This window comes from Pecten maximus, chromosome 15 (genome assembly GCF_902652985.1).
Source record: "Pecten maximus chromosome 15, xPecMax1.1, whole genome shotgun sequence".
Taxonomy (NCBI): domain Eukaryota; kingdom Metazoa; phylum Mollusca; class Bivalvia; order Pectinida; family Pectinidae; genus Pecten; species Pecten maximus.
This window is the reverse complement of record NC_047029.1, coordinates 7,378,682-7,403,950: the sequence shown is the minus strand read 5'-3', so window position 1 is coordinate 7,403,950 and position 25,269 is coordinate 7,378,682. Positions and strand designations below refer to the sequence as shown.

The following is a 25,269-nucleotide window of genomic DNA, read 5'->3' as shown; positions in this document are numbered from 1 at the left end:
GATTGTTATTAGTACCTCAATAATTAGGGTAGCTAGGATTGTAATTAGTACCTCAATAATTAGGGTAGCTAGGATTGTAATTAGTACCTCAATAATTAGGGTAGCTACCGAAATGGACATGGGTAGTTAGGATTGTAATTAGTACCTCAATAATTAGGGTAGCTACCGAAATGGACATGGGTAGTTAGGATTGTAATTAGTACCTCAATAATTAGGGTAGTTAGCTTTGTAATTAGTACCTCAATAATTAGGGTAGTTACCGAAATGGACATTGGCAGTTAGCTTTGTAATTAGTACCTCAATAATTAGGGTAGCTAGGATTGTAATTAGTACCTCAATAATTAGGGTAGTTACCGAAATGGATATTGGCAGTTAGCATTATTACCAGTACCTCAATAATTAGGGTAGCTACCGAAATGGACATGGGTAGTTAGGATTGTAATTAGTACCTCAATAATTAGGGTAGCTACCGAAATGGACATGGGTAGTTAGCTTTGTAATTAGTACCTCAATAATTAGGGTAGTTAGCATAGTAATTAGTACCTCAATAATTAGGGTAGTTATCGAAATGGACATTGGCAGTTAGCTTTGTAATTAGTACCTCAATAATTAGGGTAGTTAGCTTTGTAATTAGTACCTCAATAATTAGGGTAGTTACCGAAATGGACATGGGTAGTTAGCTTTGTAATTAGTACCTCAATGATTAGGGTAGTTAGGATTGTAATTAGTACCTCAATAATTAGGGTAGTTGCCGAAATGGACATGGGTAGTTAGCTTTGTAATTAGTACCTCAATAATTAGGGTAGTTAGGATTGTAATTAGTACCTCAATAATTAGGGTAGCTAGGATTGTAATTAGTACCTCAATAATTAGGGTAGTTACCGAAATGGACATTGGCAGTTAGCATAGTAATTAGTACCTCAATAATTAGGGTAGTTAGCTTTGTAATTAGTACCTCAATAATTAGGGTAGTTAGCTTTGTAATTAGTACCTCAATAATTAGGGTAGTTACCGAAATGGACATGGGTAGTTAGCATAGTAATTAGTACCTCAATAATTAGGGTAGTTAGGATTGTAATTAGTACCTCAATAATTAGGGTAGCTAGGATTGTAATTAGTACCTCAATAATTAGGGTAGTTAGCTTTGTAATTAGTACCTCAATAATTAGGGTAGTTACCGAAATGGACATGGGTAGTTAGCATTGTAATTAGTACCTCAATAATTAGGGTAGCTACCGAAATGGACATGGGTAGTTAGGATTGTAATTAGAACCTCAATAATTAGGGTAGTTAGGATTGTAATTAGTACCTCAATAATTAGGGTAGTTACCGAAATGGATATTGGCAGTTAGCATTATTACCAGTACCTCAATAATTAGGGTAGCTACCGAAATGGACATGGGTAGTTAGGATTGTAATTAGTACCTCAATAATTAGGGTAGTTACCGAAATGGACATGGGTAGTTAGCATTGTAATTAGTACCTCAATAATTAGGGTAGTTAGGATTGTAATTAGTACCTCAATAATTAGGGTAGTTACCGAAATGGATATTGGCAGTTAGCATTATTACCAGTACCTCAATAATTAGGGTAGTTACCGAAATGGACATGGGTAGTTAGGATTGTAATTAGTACCTCAATAATTAGGGTAGTTAGGATTGTAATTAGTACCTCAATAATTAGGGTAGTTACCGAAATGGACATGGGTAGTTAGCTTTGTAATTAGTACCTCAATAATTAGGGTAGCTACCGAAATGGACATGGGTAGTTAGGATTGTAATTAGTACCTCAATAATTAGGGTAGTTACCGAAATGGACATGGGTAGTTAGGATTGTAATTAGTACCTCAATAATTAGGGTAGTTAGGATTGTAATTAGTACCTCAATAATTAGGGTAGTTACCGAAATGGACATTGGCAGTTAGGATTGTAATTAGTACCTCAATAATTAGGGTAGTTAGCGAAATGGACATGGGTAGTTAGGATTGTAATTAGTACCTCAATAATTAGGGTAGTTACCGAAATGGACATGGGTAGTTAGGATTGTAATTAGTACCTCAATAATTAGGGTAGTTACCGAAATGGACATGGGTAGTTAGGATTGTAATTAGTACCTCAATAATTAGGGTAGCTAGGATTGTAATTAGTACCTCAATAATTAGGGTAGTTAGCATTGTAATTAGTACCTCAATAATTAGGGTAGTTACCGAAATGGACATGGGTAGTTAGGATTGTAATTAGTACCTCAATAATTAGGGTAGTTAGGATTGTAATTAGTACCTCAATAATTAGGGTAGTTACCGAAATGGACATGGGTAGTTAGGATTGTAATTAGTACCTCAATAATTAGGGTAGCTACCGAAATGGACATGGGTAGTTAGGATTGTAATCATACCTCAATAATTAGGGTAGCTACCGAAATGGACATGGGTAGTTAGCATTGCTATTAGGGCAGTGAGTTTATAGCTGCGTACTCATATTGTAAGAGGGGTGTAAGGAAAGTCAGAAATATATTAAAGTGTTAAATGAAGGCTTGGTTTTTCGTTCCAGGAGCATATGCATCGTATCACCATGATGTATACCATAGGGTATGGAGCCTCCCTAGTTTCCTTGGTGATGGCAGTGGCTATCATGCTTTACTTCCGGTACGTTAAACTGATAAATACATATTTTAAAAAGATTGAAGAATGTCACGTGAAACCATACTGTTCACGGAAATATTATATTTCTATATTGTACTTTGTCTAGATATGAATTAAGGTTAGTAATGGTTTTATACAGGATGCGCAGTAATTCAAAATAAGATGCATACCTTGTCCCGGTTCAATCAACGTTCCTTTAGTTACTTTTATCCACAGGAAAGCATTATTTAATTTTATTAAGTGGAAATTATTAGTTAAGGAACTTAAATTATGTAATGTTTTCTTATGGGAAATTCTCAGTGAACGAATTTGCCTTATTTAAGGATTATCGATATACATAGGGCATGGTAATGCAGTTATTCCTATGTCTGTAATGAAAAACGTTTTTACTTAAACCTGCAAGAAAATTGGGTTGTACTGTACCTGCTAAGTATGCATGTAATTTGGAACTGAAAGGTTTAAAGTAAGAAGATAAAACAATTGATTTAAAATGACCAATGTTACAATACATCCTACTAAACCTGTACAATATCCATCTGTTTACCTGAAAAACACGACTACTTGCATACCAGCATGGCAGGTGCCTGTAACAGTAACACATTTTACATATCAGGAGAGTTGGCAGCTATCTTGAGCCTAGAGGTAAAAGTTGTCATGATATTGACCTTCTAGGTGCCACATAGGATGGTTTTTGTAACTTAACAGAAACATTAATTTTGTGAACAAATTGAAAGTATAACACGTTACGCCTTTACAGAAAACTACGGTGTCCCAGGAACACCATCCACGTCCATATGTTCGTATCGTTTATGCTGAGAGCAGCCATATCATTCATGAAGGAGAACATGTTGGTGGAGGGAGTAGGATTCCGTGCTGACGTCACAACAACACCAACTGGAGCAATCCAGTTCATACCGGAAGGAACAGTAAGTGGGGTACAGGCCTCTTGTCCATTTCAGACATGTTTCGGGATTAACTGCCTTTCGGCTTTTGTCTGCAGCCTTGTCTAATCTCGGTTAATTATCTAGACTAAATACTCAAGACGGGATTCCACAAGAACATTTCCTGGTCGAGTTTTTATTAGTTCATTGCTAAATGTCCAGTAATATTTTGTCTGTGACCCTTGTAACCCTAATCCCAACAGAAAGACAGAAGGAGTATGATAATTTTTTAATACTTGCTTGTTAATTTGTGTAGACTGTTAAACTTCTTGATGTTGGATTACTCAAATACCATGTATTCCTCGAACTATTGATCAGGTCCCCACGAGTTCCAGTAAGTGGGGTCTTACTGTATTCGTTGGGTTGTATTGTCTAAGATAACAAATTATAAAACAAGTCTTAATATTTTTTGGTTTTCAGCATTGGCAATGTAAGCTGTTTTTTACTGTGTTCCACTACCTGTTGGGTACCAACTACATGTGGATCTTTGTGGAAGGAATGTACCTTCACACCCTCATATCTGTAAATGTCTTCTCGGAAAGGAGTAGTATCGTGTGGTTCGTCATATTTGGCTGGTGTGAGTATCAGTCTCTATCAAAATAGGGTATAAACAAGCAATAAACATACTGTAAGCTGGAAATTTACGCGAGGGCGAATTTGTAATAATTACGCGAAGGCCATTCTAAAGTGACAATCGCCCACTTGTATTATTATTATGTGGTATTTAGGGAATATTTTCGCAGAAATAACCCCCAAGCGTAAAGCTTAACTATCGAATTCGCGAAATAACCCCCTCGCGAAAAGTTCACCGTTCAAAATCGCGAAATGAAACTCCCGCAGATATAACCCCACACTTAAAGTTTATCGAGGTCACGAAATTAACCTCCTGCGGACATAACTCCCACGCGTAAATTTTACCTATCGAAATCGCGAAGTAAAAACCTCGCGGAAGTTACTATGTTTACAGTATGAAATTATATCTTAGTGATGTTAGAGTAGGAAGTGTGTATCATCCAACACAAAAAGTAAAATGATATTTGACTAATAAATGATTTTTTAAAATAGCATTGTACAAATATTATTGTAATTTTAGTATGCAGTTAGTTTCACTCACAATTGCTGATTTTACTTAAACATAGTGATTGACCTAAAGTCCGATTCATATAGCATGAAAAAGATATTGGACGCATTCACCTTCTGATTTACATGTATATGTGACCTGTGTTGCATTAACTAGGCATTCTGGGGGAAATAAAAGTATAACTTTTCTATATGTGACTTTCCTGAGGTCAGAAGACGCATTGGTAACGAATATTATAATATATATTGTTTTTATTTGTAGTATCGCCTCTCTTGTTCGTTATACCCTGGGTAATCGTACGGGCTACATCAGAGGACATATTGTAAGTATGGCGCTCAGTACTTATAATATTATACAGTTAATACCTACGTCAGAAAATATACTAGTCGCCTTACATATACATCACTGAGATATATGCAGTATTTATCATGACGAATGCGTCCTTTGGTGAACCAGCCCTGGTACTCATTTTGAGAACATGACATTGCCAGAATTCAAACAAGATTTACTTGGCGCGTGTCGCCGATAACTGCCATCTTATGTTATTCTCATTATGGCTGTTGATGAGTAAATCTACACTTTGTTCTTAGTTTTCCATTGATAATATATTTTTCGTTAAATTCAATAGTACTGTTTTCTTGGTGTCTTACCAAACACAATATTTTGGCCTGCGATTGTTCACTTGGGAATATACTATTGTTTTATTTTGTTTGTTTTGTTGTCTATTCAAGTTAAACGTCATGTGCTCAACATTTTGGCTATATATATAAAATATTGCTTATGTTGTAAATATGTGTATGCAACATGGCTGATATCTTGGTTGCCATGACTGCTATGTTATTCGTCATTTTATAAAATGACATTTACTGGATTAATTTCTTCTTGGTTGTTCTTGATATATATATATATAGATATACAGTCAAACCTGCTCTAACGACCCCCTGTATATAACGACTGCCTGTCTATAACGACCGGTTTTAAGATTCCCCGTGATATTTTACTATATAACGACCCTCTGTATAGCGACTACCTGTCTAATGTGGCTAACGACCGGTGATTTCGGAACGGCGGTCGCTAATTTGTTTTCTATAGCGACCGATTTCTGTCAGCCATCTTCTGCTCTCGGCAGTCATCCCTCATAAAATCCCCGGAAAATTCAGACACATCGACCCTGGCTTGATTATACAAACAAAGGACCACCACAACCCTGGCCTGAGTATATAAACAAAAGACCCCTACCACCTGTTAGCCTATAATTACTGTAGCTGCCCCTGGCCTGGGGCTCGGTAAGAGAGGAGTCGGGTCACCATGCGTGTCGGTATTACATTACAACTGTGCACAGGTGGCTTCATTTGACACGGTCAGTTAATTTTGTGATTACAACTAGGATACATCACTTCAATAACAAACACTGGTCATATCTGTCAACAAGATTTACTCACATGAAAGCCAATAATGCCTTTCTTAATCGTAGCTGTCGGTACTAGCGTTTGTACTGCCGCCATCTTTAATTAGTCAATACTAATAAAAAGTCGTAAACTGACAAAAATATCCGGATTTCAATTTGGGTCAGAAAAAAAAATATTTTGGTTTTAAGAAGTAAGACTATAACACAAAATAATTAGTAGTAACACAAATATAATTAATTAATTAATTATTGTGTATTCTTTTTCTTTATTTATGAAAGAAAGGGGGATAATTTGATAGATACACATAGCATTATTTCAGAACAAAATATATAAAAAAAATTATCCATAAGACCATTTTGAGTTATATTTTGTGTTTGGGTCCACAAATCATTAAATATTAAACCCTTCAGATTTATAAAGTTTATGCATTTATTTAACTTCTGACTGGTCTTCTGAATGCCCTGGTCAATGACAATTTATTTATGGCAGTTTTAAGTAAATTGGTTGGTGCAATAATTTTGACCTGTCTATAAAGGCAACCTGTCTATAGTGACCGTTTTTCTGCCTCCCCTTGGGCGGTCGCTATAGACAGGTTTGACTGTATATGTATCCGAAAACATAGTTCAAGTCGTGACCTGTTTGTCGTCATTGAGATGTATAACATAAATACTATTAGCATGCTTTGATAAAGTACTCAACATCAATCAGAATACTTTGTAAGGAAGTAAAAGCTGGGGAAAAATAATGATAATATGTTCAACAAAATTTTAGTGAAATTCCGTCTCTGTGCAAGACAATTTCGAATTATACAATAATTTTGTTGGGCACAATTCTGTCATCATTTGAAAACATTGACAGCTAGTTGTATATACCTGAGAACCTGTGTCACTATACACAAGAATATTTGGAAGTTTTATCCAGGGATGTTTTTGATGGAGCACTTCTGTTCAGGAACAAAATGGCTGTGATCACATTATCATAGATCTTGGTCGGGAGAAGAACTGCTACTATGAATGTCATAATAAATGTCCATGTAAGTAGTATTCTCTGTTGTAATTACAGGTGCTGGAATACCAATCCTACTGCCGGATATTTCTGGATAATGAGGGGGCCAATCGTAGCATCTGTTGTCGTAAGTAACGTCATAGTGTCGTAAATACAGATAATTCACGATTACTGTAACCGTTCTCTTTAACCAATAAAACCTCAAATATTAAATTTTTAAACATAAATCAGATGGAGATATGCCCCTTCAGGAAATGTCTCCACCCTGGCACTCATTTTGAAAACGTTACATTACAAGTGTTAACAAGGACGTAATATTTAGGTATCAGCAGTACAATAATATTGCATGTCAAAGACTGTATGATAAGTCCGAATTCAAAGAAATATCAAATAATGAAATGATATTCAACAAAAGTATTACTTTTTTCAGATAACTTTTAATGGCATTACTTACAGTTTCCCGGAATCACCACCCGTTGGTAGATTTAAGAGATACTTTTTAAAGAATAATGTATTCCGATAAAAGAAATAGAAGCTGACATACGTGCAAGTGTTCCTCTATTAACGCTAAAATGTTTCAGAGAATTATATATTATTATTATTATTATTATTATATAAAGTATAAACTGGCCATTCATATTACAGAAATATAAAAAAAAAAAAAAAAAAATTCTTTACTTTCAGATCAACTTCCTCATCTTTCTCAATACCATAAGAATACTGTTTACCAAACTTAAAGCATTCAACACATTTGAGGCGAGACAATTCAGGTACAAGTAAGTATCTCTATCGAATATCATACTGTGTATATCGTTTTACTACAGTATAGGGCATTTCACGGGTTGACACAGTTTAGCCAGTATTTATGGATGTTGTAAATGAATAAGGTTTTCTGTTGTACATGTAAGTCTACTACCGTATATAATCTTTAGCAACCCAACCTTTATATCCTCATTCTAATAATTGCATTGCTCACTAGGTGTATATTATTAAATCATTATTGTGGTACTATATAACCAGGTTACCATTTCCATGGAGCCAAAAACTTCGAGAATACATTCTTGAGTGGGAATTACCTCCCATAGACCTCAAAATGTTCATATGTAACGCAGGAATATTTTTGCAGTATGATCATACTGTAAACCAACTTATTTCCGCGTCGACTTAATTTCTCGTTTTCATGTGTAACAATTTTTTTCGCGGCGATTTATTGTTACGAATTCTAATCGCTCGCAAAATATGCGAAAATTAATTCACTGTATGCGATAAATAAGTTGGTTTACATTAAATGTGTTTTAAGCTATACATATTACTTCACCAAATAGTGAAGTATAGAAGTGAAAAAATAAATGAAACAACAGCATGTGTATAGTGACAATGATAAACATGTCTTCTGTAATTGCATGGTAGTGCCCTACTTAGCGTGAAATGTCACTACAGAGTAGACCTACCTCCCGTGTAATCGTCCAAAACCTACTCACCTCTCACTGTAACGACTCCCGGCTCCCATTAATTCCTCTACTCAACCATTAGTGATAACACATATTTATCTAACCTTATACAGTTAATTGCCAAATTTTGAAAAGATACAAGGTTGTTCATGTATCGGGTTGGTATTGAAAATTATCTAGAGAGTTAGATAAATCTGATAATATCTAACAGGAGTAACTGGATATTCTCGCAGTACATTCCAAACTCCTTTTCGGTAAGTTCCTATTTTACGATAAGGTGTAAGACCAATGCGTATTGGTCCTATATAGGCAATGACCTGGTTCAACTTGTTCAAAAGAACCGTTAAACATTTTTACCAATAATTTCTGGTAAAACTAACTTTTCACAATTATACAAAAACTCTATAGCACTCTTCGACCTTTTTCTTTTAAGCAACAGAGAGGTTTTGAAGCTGAGGAAAAATGAGTTTTTGTTTACTAAATCAAGTGATTAAGCTAATCACCTTTTGAACAAGAATGTGGACAATTACAATGATTAAGAGTAAAATAGGCAGTTATCTGATAATAGGATGCATGCCTCATTCCGGACAGAGCATTATATTGTTTTAAATTATGAAAAGAATTAAAGGCGATACACCAATCATGTCAGTTGTAATTGCGACCTCGAAAACGACGAAAAACAACTTTCCATTAAAGCGATCTATTACAAAATCGTTGGTAAAGTAGATTTGTATTGAATGAGGTTAATACTATAAAACAACTTATTTTCGTGGCGATTTGATTTTTTCCAGTTACAGCCATAACATGCCTACAGTACCTATGATTAAAACTTTTGCGCGGCTATTGATTTTCGCGAATTTCAATCGCCCGCGAAATACGCGAAAATTAATCGCACGCGAAAATAAGTTATTTTACAGTATCCACTATTTCAGAGGTCCCATTTTATCTTAATCATTCTCTTTCATCCTTAAACAAATATATGGGTCAGTGTTTTTTCCATATTGCTCTTTATCTTCGACCAAAGCACACATTGCCATATAGCATGATCTACAACAGGTACTAATATGTCATGTGGTTGACTTGCAGGTGACTCACTCTCACAGAAATCTCTAAGTATTATGTAGTTTTAATTGTGCACCTCTTGTTTTATTTCTGCGTTACACGTTCAACTAGTTACATTGTATTTTCTACTAATTTCATTCATTGGTTCGTTTTATTATCTTTGTAAAATAAAGTGGTCATTAGTATGCACATAAAGAATGCGTTATATACTTAGATAAATCTGATTAACCATGGGAGTATTTATGGGTTTTTTTTGGTTTTTTTTTTAATTTTGTTTTTGTTTCAGTTGAATAATAATTAAGAATATAAATAGCATGCATCATGTTGTTTATGCGATAACTGTTTTTGGTAGAACGAAATAAAATTGCAACTATCTCGTTTTAATTTTTTTGTTTCTGTCTACTTACGCTATTCGATTCTGTTTGATTCTAGAGGCACATAATATTTTCTTTTCTTTCTTAGCTATTAATTGCGACTGTTTTCTTGTCTTTTAAAACTGCTGTCAGAATTCCTTGATTTATACCAAACTAACATTGCTTCCCTGGATATTTTATGAGTTACGTTAATTCTTAGCTTACCTTTAGACAGTATGGGTGTGTATGATTTCCTCTATCGGTATATCCTGCAATATCTTAATAAAATCACAGGAACTCATAATCCTGGTGAAATGTAACCCTGGTAAATACTAGCCGCGATATACCGCTCGGCTAGAGAAAATTTCCCTTTATCTCGATCGGTTGGGCGTTAGACTATTAAACCTGAAGCCCCGGGTTATACCCCTAGCGGAGGCAGTGATTTAATTAATCATATGCTCTGTTATGAAAACATATTTTCGTTTAAATCGGGGATCAAATACGACTCATCGGTGATATCAATCATTCGTGATCGCCGGTAATTGAAATGTTAGGATATCATTACTGAAACACCTTTTGCTGAATTTCGGACAATACAAGTTATATTATATAAAAATTGACGACAATGCCCATATCATTTTCTTCAGCATTTGATATAATAGTTCAACAGCATAATTTTTTGAAACACTTTGTTTTGGTTGTTGTCTCATGTTGAAACTGTTTTGTAGCGATTAATTGTAAATAAAATTTACTTATGGTTACAGATATCAGAGTTAAACGTAACATGTCACACATGTAAATTTTGTGAACAGAGTGATCTCCCTTTGACTGCTACACTTTTAAGATAGTACCTAAAATAAAATGCTGTAATAAAATACTTATGGACATAATAGTTGTTTCACGATGTTCTTCTCTGTTACATTCGTATCAAATATTATTATTTTTAGGTAAACGCTTTCATTTATTTTTTCAATGACTAAACAAGATACTTCATTGAATAGATTTTTGGTCAGCGATGGGTTATATACCAGGATGAACCAATACGATTTACAAGCATATTAAAATATCTACAATTGTGTATACACACTTGACTTGTACAAGCACTTTGTCAATCTATCAATAAGTATTTGTAACTTAACACTTGACCCATGATGATTACATTCCCGTGCTTAGTCTCTATTTGGTCTGCAATTTTACAGATACCTCTACATGACGCGCGTCTGTAAATTAGCTGTTTACACACCAGTAAAAAAGAAAAAAAAAAGAAACGTTTCTTAAATACATGCGAGGTTGAATTACAATAACACTTTCATTTGCAATGTATTAAATATTCAGAGAAACTTCGAGTATTTTGACTGTGTACATATTCGCTGTCATAATCTATACAAGGTTGGGTTTATCTGAAAACTATACCTACTTACCAGTGCGGCTTGTAATACATACATAATACCTAAGATAATTGATAATCTTCTGTTACTTAGTTACCAGAGGGACTTATTACCTAGGACATTTGATTATTTGCTATAACATTTGTTTACCTAAAATTATAGTTATTTGTTGATCCGGTGGCACATAGGTCAAACACTAACATTTTACGTAGGAAGTTGTAAGAGTGAAATCACCTAGGCGGTCAAACGTGAAAAGGAATCGGGTCACCTTCCCGACCATGTTTGTTTTCTCCGGGTTATCCGGTTTTCTTCCACAGTAAGATCCTTCGCGCTCTTACAGACTTGGCCATCCAGAATAATCAACAAAAGTTGATTATATCATATTTCGTGATTGCTGTAAAATGAATAAGATTAACACTAAAAGTTTATGCTATGTCCTAATTATAATCAAAGTTGTTTAGATTAATCTGCACATATAAAATATATTTACCTTTGATTAATGTGTATGTATTGACAGGAACAGCTTTTTCCAAATACCTAGAACGTACCTACGTATATCCTGTGTCGTAGAGAATGATTTCGTCGGTAAAATGATGCTGTTAAATCAGTTAAAGTGACACCCTCTGTAACTTGGAAGTAATGCTAGGTTCTATTACTCAACTTAGTATGTAAAGAAGTTAAACTGATTCAGATATAATAGCTTTGAGCACAGAGTTCTAAAAATATTTCTCTTGTATTTATCGTGTTCATTTATGTATCACGGTTTTGTTTAACGTCAATCACCATGGCTACCATGTAATATTTCCTTACTTTGACAGGAAACTGGCCAAGTCGACATTGGTTCTCATCCCCCTTTTCGGTGTACATTACATTATATTTGTTGGACTACCAGAGGACGTCAGTGAGATGGCAGAACTCGTCAAACTCTATTTTGAGATGTTTTTTAATTCCTTCCAGGCAAGTCAATCTTATATGTATATCATCTACAAAAACAACAAAATCATACCAACCCATAAATGGAACCGTCATTCTAATTGGTTAATCGATAAAGAAATAAAAAGATAATTACGACCAAGTGTTCCTTGGGATTGAGCGTCTTCAGATTAATCTGTGACAAGCACCATGTAAATATAGGTCAAATTCAGATAATATTATAATCTCATTATGAGAAACAGTATGCCTAAAATGGACCCACTGGGCGTGTCTTATTCATTTTTAATGTGTCTTTTTACACTTTTATTGCATAATAATATAATATACATTATTTTCGATTCGGGATTAAAGGAATGACTTATGTTGACGTTTATCTTTTTTTTCTGTTCTACAGGGTTTATTTGTGACGCTGTTGTTTTGCTTCTTCAACGGAGAGGTAGTATACGTATATTCTTATCACTTGAGTTATTGCCTGATCTAGACAACATAAAGTATCTTTTAAGACATATTTTTCTTTGTATTTAAAACAGAAAGGGTACATTATAACCACCACATGGCGGAAGAATATACAGTACATTTGTCACATTTTTCTTAAGTGTGATATAATTGATTTAATTGTTAAACTGTTTCTTCAATCTTGCGAAAGCTTACAAATATAGCGAGGACGCCAACGTTGTGTGTATGTTTCTGATTCTAGGTTCAATCAGAGATTCGGAAAAAGTGGAGAAGATATCGACTTTCTCGTACAGGTGGTGACAGTGTAAACCGGAAGTCGAACACGGTGACATCTTTTGTGTCTCGTACACGACGAGAGTCAGCGATATCGAACTCAAATTCCGGTGAATCAAAAGACTCTCATCCACATCTCAACGGATATAGTCATAAAGACAAAAATTGTAATCAAAAACTTTTGCTTAGTAACGGCCACAATGGCGACATTAGCAGAATCTCACATTCCGAATTTGATGAAGAGGAGCCCATGGTTACCTTTCAATCAAATAGTGATAATTGTCAGCATCAGGAACAGGACATCATCATGTGAAGGCGGTGCGTTCAAAGAGATATGGGTCGAAAGATGAGCGTTTTATAGATTACAGATGACTATTAATTGAGTGAGCGAGCGAAAGAAGAGAGAGAGAGAGAGAGAGAGAGAGAGAGAGAGAGAGAGAGAGAGCATACGGGTATTTGGATTATGTGTTCAGTATTTTTATTTTGTATCTATTCTATCAGTTATTTCTTTGTAGGAAGTCATATATTGGTATCGCAATTATATTGATATCAAGACAATTGTTCTACACGAAAAAAATTGTAAATGCATAATGTTTGTAAATGTTACAAATTAGACTTAAGTACGAGGTTCACAGTGATGGAGACATAGACTGCATAACAAAGTAATGAAGCGGGCCCTTTTAGACGGTGGTCCAAGTTTCGATATGTCAATAGGATTGGACACCATACTTAATAGGATTTACATCCTTTTCAAATCTAATCATTTTACATAAGATAAGGTAATATACTAAGTATGCAATATGACATACAAAGGGAGCTAATTCTGATATAACTTTTTTTTTTAATTAATGCTTACTTTGATTTATGTGTAGTGTGCAGATGATATACGCATTATATACATTGTATAACCATACCATGTGATTGACGTCATTCATAAAAAAGAGGAACTTTTGAAAGACGGATACGCATGCATATATGAACAATGGTATAGACTAAAGAACTGGGACCAGTGGACCTTGGGGTTGTTGAATCACGAGTAGATAGGAGGTCTATCTAACGCTTTGGTCGAGGTAGTAAATACGGTAGTGGTTTAGACAGTTTAAGTTCTACAAAATACAAGCAATGGAAGAAATGTTATCTGTATCAATTATTATCAATGCCTTTATTTCCTCCAAAATGAAGAGCATGACATATAATTACAATATTCAACTCACAAATGTGTTAAATATAAATGGTATAACAATTTACAACTTAGGTTCTGGATCGTCCTAAAGCATTGCAACTGGAAAATGTGGGGTGACACTGAAACACTGACAGAACAAAAGGTCGGGTATGTGAATAGTTTTTATTAATTTAATGAATCTCCAAAGTGTTAATACATGCTAACATATCAGAATGAATGTCTTAAAACTACCCTTCAGGTTTAAAGCGTCACAAGCAAACGTTTTTGAAGGATATGAGAATTCAATTTATACATTTCAAAAGGCTTATTCTATTTCATTTAAAATTATGTAGAGAATGATTTCACGTTGTGTAAATACTCAATACTGTTTGAATGTGTTACTTAAATCGCCCTTCTCCTGTCTGCTTGTTTAAGCTGTGATATGAATGAGTGTTTAGCAGGAACAACGAAATTTTCATTGTATGTGCGTTGTTATTTTAAAGAAGTTTAAGCTCTGTATAAAATATGTATGTGCTCATTTGCATTAACAATCAATGAATGAGATCGAATGTCCATTAACATAGTTAATTAAACTGTATATGACAATCAAAATAGTGTGCGTTTGTGTTAAATTACTATTGTTGTGTGTTACAATACTATTGTTTTGTGTTACAATACTATTGTTTTGTGTTAAAATACTATTATTTTGTGTTACAATACTATTGCTACAATACTATTGTTTGGTGTTACAATACCATTGTTACAATACTATTGTATTGTGTTACAATAGTATTGTTACAATACTATTGTTTGGCGTTGAAATACTATTGTTACAATGCTATTGTTTTGTGTTACAATAATATTATTACAATACTATCGTTTTGTGTTTCAATACTTTTGTTTAGTATTAAACTATTATTGTTTTGTATTGAATTACTATTGTGTTTACAATCAATATGTTGTGTCTAGCCGTCCATAATATGTTTATACCAATATAAATTATTTGAATATTTTAAATGTCGATTAAAACGTGAATTGAATGCTCTTTACTTTATTCTTTTCAGCAATGAACATTTATGTCATTGTGTTGGGTAATATTGTTCTAGCTAATGTCAGAATGCGTGAGTAAAAAGAAGGCTTTTGATGAATTATGAAGTATGGTTTGGATTGTGAAAGCCTTCACCTGGGGTTAACTTAATCATTTCTATACCGACTATCCATCAATAATGAGGAAAGAAAAGTGAAAGTTATATTTGGGATGGAGGAAGAGGAAAAACAGTATAATGTTACTGAGTATGGAAAAGAAGTGACATGATTTGTATAGAATTTGAAGTAGGGAGTAAAATAGATATGGTAGGGACGAAGGATGTCGGATAGACTAAGAGAGGCGTTGATAATCAAGAGGAGAAACGGAACTGGGATAAAATTATAGGTGAGGCATGCGTGCATTTGAAACGTTTGTAAACCTGGATTTACTGAGCCAGGTAAACAATAGGAATGACAGCTGATACTGTAAGGTACAAATATTCAATTATCTACACAAAACTAAATCTTAAACATAATACTAGGCCCGGAAATATCATCCTTTGAAAGAAATATTCACCTTTAATAGACTTCAAGAATAGTAGTATTCCCCACTGCAATGGACATCTCCTAACACTAAATACAATTTTGCTGTCTATTTTGTGACTGATGCATGGTGTTGGCTAAATGTGTAGACTTGTCTATAAAACGTTCTTCAAACTCTCTGAAGGCCTTAGACGTAGCTTGTGTTTTAATTCTACATTTATACTATAGATCGGTCCATACTACACGTTATATACGAGGTGGATAACAATGGATATTGCTTTGTGATACAGTAGATGTGCCCCAGTGGAATTGACACAGGTGATGTAAGGTACAATTTATGCAATTTTGTGTATGCGACTGTCTTGATGCCTTATATGGTTAAACACGAGATCTAGGCTAGGCTAAGCCCGAGGCCGATATTTTAGATTAATGCCAGGTCAGTGTGTAACCGAATCAAATGTCCTTACTTTTTACTTGTTTATAAACCTGTTATAACAGGAAAACACTGGGGCATTAACTTTAACGTCACAGTGATAATGACGTCATAAACACAATATTAACTCGATGTTTCTAAAAATAGAACCCCTTGGTTAATATCACAAAATATTGACCACCACGTGACCATGTTTTAGCCAATGAGATTGAGTAAAATCGGACCATATATAATGTATGCATTTATTTGTGGTGTTTTTCTCAGTATGGACATTTTCTAAATTATCTCTCTTATTATGTGGAAAGTTCTATTATATGTCCATATATTCAAGCTACTTATTTATACATGAAGCATTACTATAGGGCATTATCTGAAACATTTCAGGAAAAAAACATTAATAAAGATATTCAAATTAAGGCGGTACGGTATGAGTAATATGAAAATTGGAGTCAGTGTTGACGTCATTGGTGAAAGGAACGTGTAGGAGTTTTTTTAACTGCTGGTGTGACAGCGTGTAATCTTTAAAACAAATCTAATAAAGCGAAAGGTTTCCGGCAATATTTAAGTGCATGTACATTTATTTAGATGACTTTTAATATTTTTGTTGATGAAGTGATATTTGTGAAATACCTCTTTACATACATTGTCTAAGACGTATTTTACAGGTGTGTTTTTATAACCTTACACAACATTAGTCATACCAGCGGTCACGGTCTGGTGAGCGACATACAACACTTCGTCTCACCTGATATCTTTATAAGGATATATCTATTTTCATACTTTGTTAGCTATGTTTCTATAATCACTCTAATCCCTGACTACGATAATAATCCCAGTATTACCTATATAGTATTACATATGGGAAATGAATCGCGAAATGTAATGTCTTTAAATAGAAACAATCATTATTGATGAAACCTGTATTCCCAGGCCTATATCCAATCACTGCTACTAAGCTTGGCTAAGATAGGGTCTCGTTTTATGAATACCACGTGTTCAACAACAAGTAATATTTTTCATACCGAAATAAAAAAAACAACAACAAAAAAAAAAAACATAAACAAAAACAAAACAAACAAACAAAAAATGTGAGTTGCGCACTGATATCTATGGATAGCAGACTGTTCAGTGACAGACATTTCATTACGCACCCCACAGCTACATATGTACTGTATATTCTATAGCTAAAGGCTGTAACTGCACACAGACATATTGTAGTTAGAGGATAGCTGTGGGGTGTGTAGTGTCAGATAGGAGATACGGGATACCTGTGGGGTGTTGGTGACAGGTAGTAGATACGGGAGACCTGTGGGGTGTGTAGTGACAGATAGTAGATACGGGATACCTGTGGGGTGTGTAATGACAGATAGTAGATACGGGATACCCGTGGGGTCTGTAGTGACAGGTAGTAGATACGGGATACCTGTGGGTTGTGTCGTGACAAATAGTAGATACGGGATACCCGTGGGGTGTGTAGTGACAGGTAGTAGATACGGGATACCTGTGGGGTGTGTAGTGACAGATAGTAGATACGGGATACCTGTGGGGTGTGTAGTGACAGATAGTAGATACGGGATACCTGTGGGATGTGTCGTGACAGATAGTAGATACGGGATACCTGTGGGGTGTTGGTGACAGATAGTATATACGGGATACCTGTGGGGTGTGTAGTGACAGATAGTAGATACGGGATACCTGTGGGGTGTGTAGTGACAGATAGTAGATACGGGATACCCGTGGGGTGTGTAGTGACAGGTAGTAGATACGGGATACCTGTGGAGTGTGTAGTGACAGATAGTAGATACGGGATACCTGTGGGGTGTGTAGTGACAGATAGTAGATACGGGATACCTGTGGGGTGTGTAGTGACAGATAGTAGATACGGGATACCTGTGGGGTGTGTAGTGACAGATAGTAGATACGGGATACCTGTGGGGTGTGTAGTGACAGATAGTAGATACGGGATACCTGTGGGGTGTGTAGTGACAGATAGTAGATACGGGATACCTGTGGGGTGTGTAGTGACAGATAGTAGATAAGGGGTACCTGTGGGGTGTGTAGTGACAGATAGTAGATACGGGATACCTGTGGGGTGTTGGTGACAGATAGTAGATACGGGAGACCTGTGGGTTGTGTCGTGACAGATAGTAGATACGGGATACCTGTGGGGTGTGCAGTGACAGGTAGTAGATACGGGATACCTCTGGGGTGTGTAGTGACAGATAGTAGATACGGGATACCTGTGGGATGTGTCGTGACAGATAGTAGATACGGGATACCTGTGGGGTGTGCAGTGACAGATAGTAGATACGGGATACCTGTGTGTTGTGTAGTGACAGATAGTAGATGCGGGATACCTCTGGGGTGTTGGTGACAGATAGTAGATACGGGATACCTGTGGGTTGTTGGTGACAGATAGTAGATACGGGAGACCTGTGGGTTGTGTCGTGACAGATAGTAGATACGGGATACCTGTGGGGTGTGTAGTGACAGATAGTAGATACGGGATACCTGTGGGATGTGTCGTGACAGATAGTAGATACGGGATACCTGTGGGGTGTGTAGTGACAGATAGTAGATACGGGATACCTGTGGGGTGTGTAGTGACAGATAGTAGATACGGGATACCTGTGGGGTGTGTAGTGACAGATAGTAGATACGGGATACCTGTGGGGTGTGTAGTGACAGATAGTAGATACGGGATACCTGTGGGGTGTGTAGTGACAGATAGTAGATACGGGATACCTGTGGGGTGTGTAGTGACAGATAGTAGATACGGGATACCTGTGGGGTGTGTAGTGACAGATAGTAGATACGGGATACCTGTGGGGTGTGTAGTGACAGATAGTAGATACGGGATACCTGTGGGGTGTGTAGTGACAGATAGTAGATACGGGATACCTGTGGGGTGTGTATAGTGACAGATAGTAGATACGGGATACCTGTGGGGTGTGTAGTGACAGATAGTAGATACGGGATACCTGTGGGGTGTGTAGTGACAGATAGTAGATACGGGATACCTGTGGGGTGTGTAGTGACAGATAGTAGATACGGGATACCTGTGGGGTGTGTAGTGACAGATAGTAGATACGGGATACCTGTGGGGTGTGTAGTGACAGATAGTAGATACGGGATACCTGTGGGGTGTGTAGTGACAGATAGTAGATACGGGATACCTGTGGGGTGTGTAGTGACAGATAGTAGATACGGGATACCTGTGGGGTGTGTAGTGACAGATAGTAGATACGGGATACCTGTGGGGTGTGTAGTGACAGATAGTAGATACGGGATACCTGTGGGGTGTGTAGTGACAGATAGTAGATACGGGATACCTGTGGGGTGTGTAGTGACAGATAGTAGATACGGGATACCTGTGGGGTGTGTAGTGACAGATAGTAGATACGGGATACCTGTGGGGTGTGTAGTGACAGATAGTAGATACGGGATACCTGTGGGGTGTGTAGTGACAGATAGTAGATACGGGATACCTGTGGGGTGTGTAGTGACAGATAGTAGATACGGGATACCTGTGGGGTGTGTAGTGACAGATAGTAGATACGGGATACCTGTGGGGTGTGTAGTGACAGATAGTAGATACGGGATACCTGTGGGGGTGTGTAGTGACAGATAGTAGATAAGGGTATACCTGTGGGTGTGTAGTGACAGATGTAGATACGGGGGATACCTGTGGGGTGTGTAGTGACAGATAGTAGATACGGGATACCTTGTGGGTGGTGTAGTGACAGATAGTAGATACGGGATACCTGTGGGGTGTGTATAGTGAAAAAGGGGGGGAAGTAGATACGGGGGGATACCCGGGGGGGTCCGTGGGGTAGTCGTGTAGATAGGGGACCGGGGAGGGGAAAGGGGGGGTTTTAAAAAAGAACGGGTTCCGGGGGGAAAACTTTAAAACATCCTTTTTTTGAAAATAGGGGTTTTTTCCCCCCCCAAAATCCTTTTTTCAATATAAACGGGAAACCAAATCAATAAGAACAACCCCCCGGGGGGGTTTTTTTAAAAAACATTCCTTTTTTTACCAATAAACCCCTTGGGGGGATACATTGTACGGGGCCCCCCATCAAAAAAATCAACCCGGGGGGGGTGCTTTTAAACCCAAACCCCCCCGGGGGAAAAAACGGGAAACCCGGGGGGTTTACTAGAGAACCCAATTTTTTTAAAAAAACTATTTTTTTTAAAAAAAATTTTTTCTAAATAATCCTTTTTTACTATTTGAAAACCTTGGGGTTTTGTAAATTTTAGGGGCCGGTTTTTAAATTTATCAAACCTTTTAACTTAAAAAATACTTTGGGGGTTTTTTTGGGCCCTAGTAAAACCCCAAACCTTTTTTTTTAAAAAACCTTGGGGGGGAAATTAAACAACCTGTTTTATACTTTCATCTTGGGGTTTTGGGGAAAAAACAACCCTTTGGGGGAATCCCGATTAAAACCCCCTACCTTTTTAAACAGTAAAACAACCGGGGGTTTGGGTTACAATTCTTCCTTTAAAAGGGGTTTTTGGGGGCAAAGAAAAGGGAAAACCCCCGGGGGGGGGGGTATTAAACTACGGGGTTTCAAAAATATAATACGGGGAACCGGGGGTTTAAACCCAAAAAAGGGGAACCGGGGGTTTTAACAATTAAAAGGGTCCTGTTGGGAAAAATGGTAAGGGCCCCTTTTAACTTTTCGGGCCTTTGGGGGTTTTAAAAATATTTACCCCCCCTTTTTTTCGTTAAAACGGGGTCTTTGGGTTTTAATTAAATCAACCCTTTTTTTTACGAAGAGAACTCCCCTTTGGTTTTGGTAGAACAAATATTACATACCTTTTTGCAAAGTAATACGGGGATCCCTTTTGTTTTTGCCCAATCCCTTTGGGGGGTTTGGGTAGTGACAATAGTAATAGGGGATCCCCGGGGGGGTTTGGGGAGGAAGAAGAAAAGGGGAACCCTTTCGGGGGGGGGGGGGGGCCCGGGGGTTGGGTTAGCGACAGATAGTAGATACGGGATACCTGTGGGGTGTGTAGTGACAGATAGTAGATACGGGATACCTGTGGGGTGTGTAGTGACAGATAGTAGATGCGGGATACCTGTGGGGTGTGCAGTGACAGATAGTAGATACGGGATACCTGTGGGTTGTGTAGTGACAGATAGTAGATACGGAATACCCGTGGGGTATGTAGTGACAGATAGTAGATACAGGGATACCTGTGGGGGTGTGTAGTGACAGATAGTAGATACGGGATACCTGTGGGGTGTGTAGTGACAGGTAGTAGATACGGGATACCTGTGGGGTATGTAGTAACAGATAGTAGATACGGGATACCTGTGGGGTGTGTCTTGATAGATAGTAGATACGGGATACCCGTGGGGTATGTGCCGTGACAGATAGTAGATACGGGATACCTGTGGGGTGTGTCGTGACAGATAGTAGATACGGGATACCTGTGGGGTATGTAGTAACAGATAGTAGATACGGGATACCTGTGGGGTGTGTAGTGACAGATAGTAGATACGGGATACCTGTGTGGTATGTAGTAACAGATAGTAGATACGGGATACCTGTGGGGTGTAGTAGTGAACAGATAGTAGATACAGGGATACCCTGTGGGGTGTGTCGTGACAGATAGTAGATACGGGATACCCGTGGGGTGTGTCCGTGGACAGGATAGTAGATACGGGATACCTGTGTGGTGTGTCCGTGACAGATAGTAGATACGGATCCTGGGGGTGTGTAGGAAGATAGAAATACGGGATCCCTGGGGGGTGTGTAGTGACAGAAGTAAAATAGGATATTTTATGACGGGATAGAAAAGGGTTTATTTGGGGGGGTATGGACGTAAGATAAAAACTGGGGTTTGTATAAGTTGAAGGGAAACCTTGGGGTGTGGTTTGACAGGGATTGGAACCTTTTTTGTAGGAAAATATGATAATCCTTTGTTATACAATTAGTGGGGTAATTGGGGAGATTTAAAAATTAAAAAGGGGAAACCCGGGGGTTTGGACAGATATAATAGGGGAACCGGGGGGGGGGTTTTATGACAGATATAGATGGGTTGGGGGTTTTTTGTATACAAAGGATCGGGCCCCGTTTTTCCCTTAAAAACCCCCTTTTTAACAATATAGTAGGGGAAATGGGGGGTTTAAGGACAAAAAAGGATCCTTGGGGGGTTGGGATAAGAAGTAGCTGTTGGGGAAAGGACGGGTGTAAAGGGGATACCTGTGGGGTGTGTAGTGACAGATAGTAGATACGGGATACCTGTGGGGTGTGTAGAGATAGATAGTATATACAGGATACCTGTGGGGTGTGTAGTGACAGACACGGCATATTAATGAGATATTTTACCTGACAGTGAATTCATTTATGCATATAGCTTTGTAACTGTAGACGCTTACAGCAGTATAAAACATGTTTCATGTAAAGGTCGGCCAACCCGAACCAAATTCCATTCGCAGTGTGGATCGAACAAGGATGTAACCTTTTTCATACTAACAACGTCAAGGACATATGATTAATCCTCTGTATGCACTCACAAAAAGGCACACACATGTATCATTTAAAGCGTCCCACTGACATTATCACAGACATACAGACACCATTAAAGCGTCCCATTGACAGATTATCACAGACAAACAGACACCATGTAAAGCGTCCCATTGACAGATTATCACAGACAAACAGACACCATGTAAAGCGTCCCATTGACAGATTATCACAAACATACAGACACCATTTAAAGCGTCCCATTGACAGATTATCACAGACATACAGACGCGATGCAAAGCGTCCCATTGACAGATTATCACAGACATACAGACGCGATACAAAGCCTCCCATTGACAGATTATCACAGACATACAGACACCATTAAAGCGTCCCATTGACAGATTATCACAAACATACAGACACCATGCAAAGCGTCCCATTGACAGATTATCACAGACATACATACACCATGTAAAGCGTCCCATTGACAGATTATCACAGACATACAGACGCGATACAAAGCGTCCCATTGACAGATTATCACAGACATACAGACGCGATGCAAAGCGTCCCATTGACAGATTATCACGGACATACAGACACCATTTAAAGCGTCCCATTGACAGATTATCACAGACATACTGACACCATGTAAAGCGTCCCATTGACAGATTAGCACAGACATACAGACACCATTTAAAGCGTCCCATTGACAGATTATCACACACACCATGCAAAGCGTCCCATTGACAGATTAACACATACATACAGACACCATTTAAAGCGTCCCATTGACAGATTATCACAAACATACAGACACCATGCAAAGCGTCCCATTGACAGATTATCACAAACATACAGACACAATTAAAAGCGTCCCATTGACAGATTATCACAGACATACATACACCATGTAAAGCGTCCCATTGACAGATTATCACAAACATACAGACACCATGTAAAGCGTCCCATTGACAGATTATCACAAACATACAGACACCTTGCAAAGCGTCCCATTGACAGATTATCACAAACATACAGACACCATGCAAAGCGTCCCATTGACAGATTATCACAGACATACATACACCATGTAAAGCGTCCCATTGACAGATTATCACAGACATACATACACCATGCAAAGCGTCCCATTGACAGATTATCACAAACATACAGACACCATGTAAAGCGTCCCATTGACAGATTATCACAAACATACAGACACCATTTCAAAGCGTCCCATTGACAGATTATCACAGACATACAGACACCATGCAAAGCGTCCCATTGACAGATTATCACAGACATAAGGACACCATGTAAAGCGTCCCATTGACAGATTATCACAGACATACAGACACCATGTAAAGCGTCCCATTGACAGATTATCACAGACATACATACACCATTTAAAGCGTCCCATTGACAGATTATCACAAACATACAGACACCATGCAAAGCGTCCCATTGACAGATTATCACAGACATACATACACCATGTAAAGCGTCCCATTGACAGATTATCACAAACATACAGACACCTTGCAAAGCGTCCCATTGACAGATTATCACAAACATACAGACACCTTGCAAAGCGTCCCATTGACAGATTATCACAAACATACAGACACCATTAAAGCGTCCCATTGACAGATTATCACAAACATACAGACACCATTAAAGCGTCCCATTGACAGATTATCACGGACATACAGGCACCATGTAAAGCATCCCATTGACAGATTATCACAAACATACATACACCATGCAAAGCGTCCCATTGACAGATTATCACAGACATACATACACCATGTAAAGCATCCCATTCACAGATTATCACAAACAAACAGACACCATGCAAAGCGTCCCATTGACAGATTATCACAAACATACATACACCATGTAAAGCGTCCCATTGTCAGATTATCACAAACATACATACACCATGTAAAGCATCCCATTGACAGATTATCACAAACAAACAGACACCATGCAAAGCATCCCATTGACAGATTATCACAAACATACATACACCATGTAAAGCATCCCATTGTCAGATTATCACAGACATACATACACCATGTAAAGCATCCCATTGACAGATTATCACAAACATACATACACCATGTAAAGCATCCCATTGTCAGATTATCACAGACATACATACACCATGTAAAGCATCCCATTGACAGATTATCACAGACATACATACACCATGTAAAGCATCCCATTGACAGATTATCACAAACATACATACACCATGTAAAGCATCCCATTGACAGATTATCACAAACATACATACACCATGTAAAGCATCCCATTGTCAGATTATCACAGACATACATACACCATGTAAAGCATCCCATTGACAGATTATCACAGACATACATACACCATGTAAAGCATCCCATTGACAGATTATCACAAACATACAGACACCATGCAAAGCGTCCCATTGACAGATTATCACAAACATACAGACACCTTGCAAAGCGTCCCATTGACAGATTATCACAAACATACAGACACCTTGCAAAGCGTCCCATTGACAGATTATCACAAACATACAGACACCATTAAAGCGTCCCATTGACAGATTATCACAGACATACAGACACCTTGCAAAGCGTCCC

General features: G+C 37.5%; 1 protein-coding gene across 2 annotated transcripts in view; it reads left to right on the top strand.

The window, feature by feature from the left end:
• Window positions 1-14,102, top strand: part of LOC117343918 (secretin receptor-like) — a 34,864-nt gene extending 20,762 nt beyond the window's left edge. The window contains exons 6-14 of one of the 2 annotated variants that reach the window (XM_033906478.1): window positions 2,550-2,644; window positions 3,399-3,567; window positions 4,003-4,159; window positions 4,925-4,985; window positions 7,135-7,204; window positions 7,762-7,847; window positions 12,150-12,288; window positions 12,659-12,700; window positions 12,962-14,102. In XM_033906478.1, the coding sequence (XP_033762369.1) occupies window positions 2,550-2,644; window positions 3,399-3,567; window positions 4,003-4,159; window positions 4,925-4,985; window positions 7,135-7,204; window positions 7,762-7,847; window positions 12,150-12,288; window positions 12,659-12,700; window positions 12,962-13,306 (1,164 nt within the window). In that variant the 3' untranslated portion in view covers window positions 13,307-14,102. Of the gene's footprint in view, window positions 1-2,549; window positions 2,645-3,398; window positions 3,568-4,002; window positions 4,160-4,924; window positions 4,986-7,134; window positions 7,205-7,761; window positions 7,854-12,149; window positions 12,289-12,658; window positions 12,701-12,961 lie in introns of both variants that reach the window. The other variant, XM_033906477.1, reaches the window with a different exon arrangement.
• Window positions 14,103-25,269: the final 11,167 nt, after the last annotated feature.